Source organism: Mizuhopecten yessoensis, unplaced genomic scaffold (genome assembly GCF_002113885.1).
Source record: "Mizuhopecten yessoensis strain PY_sf001 unplaced genomic scaffold, ASM211388v2 scaffold6307, whole genome shotgun sequence".
NCBI lineage: Eukaryota > Metazoa > Mollusca > Bivalvia > Pectinida > Pectinidae > Mizuhopecten > Mizuhopecten yessoensis.
In genome coordinates, this window is record NW_018406484.1 from 658,937 (window position 1) to 663,296 (window position 4,360).

A 4,360-nucleotide genomic window follows, 5' to 3' on the forward strand; every position below is an offset into this window, starting at 1 on the left:
AGACATTTCCGTGCTCGTTCATTAATTATTAATTTCAATCACAAAAAAGAGATGACCTAATTCCTTAAGTACAGTCGATACACTTTATTATTTGCTCAGCCCGCATGGCATTTTTATGATGTAAACAAACATTTCGACTTTTCTCCCGTTACGTTACATACAGACTGTATGTTATGATTTTGTGACACACTTTCAAGCTGTTAAACAACGCTCTCTTCCAAAGTTGATCGATTAAAACGAACCTTGAATTTGTTCAATCTCTCCTGTTGCTCCTGAGAGAGAGCTCCCAGGTCATCTTGCCCGGATAAATCATATGGTTCCATCCCATGGGGAGGTCGATGTTGAGGTTTGTCAGCCATTTTGCCTATCGCCTTGGTAATACCGGAAATTGCCTGAGTGCATAAGCGGCTGAGTTTTGTCGCTTAAATCCTTACAAATTTTAAGGTGACTGTCACCGTATATCAAATAAAGGCAAATGTCAAAACTAATTTAAAATGTGATGATATTTAAATTGTGTCAGTTTATATGGGTATAGCTGATATTTTTTTTGTGTATATTTAAATTTATAACAGTATCTTTTTTAATTCCCAACGCGACCAGTGACGCGTTATATATTACAACTCTCCGTAATACATGTTCAGAAAAAACTATATTTCATTCAGAACAGTGACACTTTGGAATTAATTGCCTGAACATATGATTTCAGCACTGAATGTTAATCCTTTAAAAATTGCTAGACAATCACTGAAAACATCAAAAACTTTTCTTCAATTACAAAGCAATTGACAATCAAATCATAGACACCAATGTACACGAACATGTATGTATACTGGTTATAAATATATTAGACATTTTAATATTCAATTTATTTATTCGAGAGTCTGGTAAAGAGGGCTTTAAAAGTCCTTAATCGGAAATAAACTTAACTAAACTTAATTTGTTTATCCAACCCATGTGTAATTAAAGGTCCTTGTAAAATCAGCATAAAAATGGTTTTGTAAAAAAATATTTTTGCCATGACTTTACTTTCCAAAAACTCATTTCTGCAAATAGAACGGAGTCTTACGGTTATTTTCTATGAAAAATATGTAGGTAATAAAAAATATTATTATTTTGAGTGTGAATTGAGCCCGAGTCATCGATCAATAACCTGGTCATCGCTAGCACACTGCCCCAATCGAACGATACTTATACGAAACTTATGAAACATTGGTATGGAACTTCTCTAGTGTTCTACTGAGGATTAGTTAACCTCGATTGCAACTTTCAACATCATCAACAGGCAAGGTTTACTGGTGAGCTGTACATGTACAATAGGCGTGACTATTTAAGGTTTCAAATAATGAACTTTCCCTTTCTTGATAGTGACTTCTATATTTTCTCAACAGATTCGGTATTCAAGCGTTTGCCCCGAATGTCATGATTTTGATCTGTGATATGTTTTGACTGGTGATGAACACCCTGACAATACGGTGTTTCCAGAAATGCAGGCGGATGAAGAATAAGGAATAAGGAAGTTTTATGGTCGCAGTTGAGAAATATACTTTTTTTCTTTGTGTGATATAAGGTCGTTTGCCTTTAATTCCGTGTTGACGCTATCCTGGTTCTCGTTTTGAGGACGTTGCAATGAATAGACCAAGAAATCCACGACGAGTGTTGTCAATGATGCAGACAGCACTTTCCCTTCTAGATCGATTTCTTTATTAGTATTTGACACTAATGTTATCGATTTAGAATTACAGTTTTGTTGAAACTTCGGTGTTCACGTGTGTTTTCTTTTTTCAGTTTTTTAAGCTGTGAAATGCACCTTGCTTTTGCGGTCCTAAATTAGGGAAATATTAGCGCGTAAGGTAAAAAAAAAAAAACCATTCTATAGTTCACTGCGATGTGATCAATATTAACCCATTCAGACCCAATGTATCATAAACCTGGGGTATATTTTCGGTGTGTGTATTGATTCAGCGTCAAAATGTCACATTTACTCAGCAAAAACAGAAAAAGTTGTTCTGACAAGGGATACCGAGGACACAGATGAAGAAATAGCTCAAACAAGTGTTAGAGCTAGAAAATCCAGAAGCAAGACTCCGAAAACAGCCTCATATGACTGGTCCCAGATTTTGAAACTTGTTCTAAAACGTAACAAAGATCAGTAGGCGAGAAAGGCGGCAACTAGTCATGTCATTGCACGTTCCTCGGGACTTGGGTAGTTCTAAACAATAGGATTACCAGTCTCTAGTCAAAGCCTCAGAGGAAAGATTTGCATGTCCAAATCAGTCAGGACTCTATAGAGTTCATTTGATGGAAAGGCATTAGATGGTCTCCTGAACTCGGACAAGCCATTGGACGGCTTGTTAATTTGGCATACCGATCGGTGCCAAATGATATTAGGGAGACATAGGGTATGTAACAATTCAATGAAGCACTTGAAGATTCCGTGATGAGCATACGAATTCAGCAGGCTAGGTCGGAGAATTTTACAGATGTATTACAGCTAACGGTCGAATTGAAGGCACACAATCGCTGTGAGAAAGTCATTCATACATTAGGAGTACCAGTACCAAGATATATGTGGGGTCAGAGATGCTGAAACTACCACAAGACATGTAGAACAAGTAAGAGTCTTTGGGAAAAGATTTATGAAAAAAAGTAAATTGGAAACAAACAGAATTTCAATTCTCCAGTCTTAAGAATAGTGTCAGAGTGGATATTTAAGCCAATCCATGAATCAGCTAAAGCCAGGTTAACAAAGGTTCATCTCGATGTTCTGACAGCCAGTCGCGAGAAACTTCAAATAAACGGAAAATGAAGTTTTGTTATTAGACTGGATGGCTCTATGTAGAATGTTTGGTTTGTTTGTGTGTTACGTCCTATTAACAGCTATGGTCATTTAAGGTCATTCGTGGTGGAGGCAAGCCGGAATTCCTGTAGAAAAACCACCGACCTACGGCCAGAACCTGGCGACTGCCCCACATGCTTTCAACACACCCTTTGTGCAGGAAAAAAAAAACAAAAAAACTTTCTTGGTATTTAATAAAGTTGCTCCCGTAGGAGCTAAAACAATAGCACTTGCGGTCATATTTCAGGCCACAGTACGGGGTATTGGGTATAGTTTTCTTGTATTTTTTGAATATCTGAAATTCAAAATCCTCTGGTGAAATAACAATACATTCCCATCAACTATTCAATTATGTTTACAGTTTAAACACAATCAACACGTCATTCATTTTGCATTTTGAAACAACTGAACATTATCTACGAGTTTAAAACCTGCTTATTTACGCAAAAACATGTTTTAATTTAATGACAATTTATTTGTTCCGTAAAACCTTTTTAACTGATACTCCCTAACTCACTACCCCTGTTACCTGTAAAAATAACTTTCAGAACTGATTTGAAAGTGAGATCGTTTGGTTAACATTGTTGTTGTGGTATATCTTCGTGTTTCTGTTAAATCCGGATTAAGAAACCTTTTTTTTTCTGGCAAAAGTTCATAAGTACTTACTAACTGTTAAATATTCGATTTTTGCAGAGATAACTGTATTGAATCCCGTTTTACTGTGTCCCTATATTGTTGGCAATGAAATATGCTTATTGAGGATTCATGTAACTATATATCACGTTTAGCTCCAAATAAACAAGCAAACTGTTATGTTTATTAATATATATGTTTTTAGAAAAACGTTTGCCAAACATATCATGTATTTGTTGAGCTTATTGGTTAATTATTAAATTGATCGATTAACCGGTTTCTCGATTTGAAGATTTTTCGAGTAACCGCCTCTCAAAATTTGAACAATTTGGACAACCCTCCTTAAAAATCAAATGTTTAAACTATATGTAAGTACCTTTAACTTTTGCAAGAAACTACGTTTCTTAATTCTTAGGGTACAGAAATACTTAGATATACCACAACCTCAATATTAACCAAACTTTCTCATTTTTAAATCATTTCTAGTTATTTGTGACGGTAACAGGGACAGTGAATTATGGAGTTTCAGTGAATAGATTCACAAAACAGATCAATTGTCTTTACAGTAAAACGTGTTTGCGCAAGTAGGCATGTTTAAATACCCGTAGATAATGTTCAGTGTTTCAAAATACAGAATGAATGACGTTTTACTTATGTTTTAACTTCGACCATAACAGAATAGTTGATTGGAATTAATTATTATTTCATTACAGGATTTTGAATTTCAAATATTCTGAAAATAACAAATATGGTCTTGAAATGATTTGGAACAAATTATTCTGTACTAAGGTGTTCACGGTCACAAAACACCTTATCAGCCTCCCTTCTTAAATATTTAAAGCAAATAACATTCTGCACATCATCAGCTTTGCGCAGTGGCGGTACCATAGT

The 4,360-nt window shown here is 35.3% G+C and overlaps 1 protein-coding gene across 1 annotated transcript in view; it reads right to left on the reverse strand.

Annotated features, from left to right (window-relative positions):
• Window positions 1-396, reverse strand: part of LOC110451951 (RIIa domain-containing protein 1-like) — a 6,959-nt gene extending 6,563 nt beyond the window's left edge. Inside the window, exon 1 of the mRNA XM_021500193.1 lies at window positions 243-396. Coding sequence (XP_021355868.1) covers window positions 243-359 — 117 coding nt within the window. The 5' untranslated portion in view covers window positions 360-396. The remainder of the gene's footprint in view (window positions 1-242) is intronic.
• Window positions 397-4,360: the final 3,964 nt, after the last annotated feature.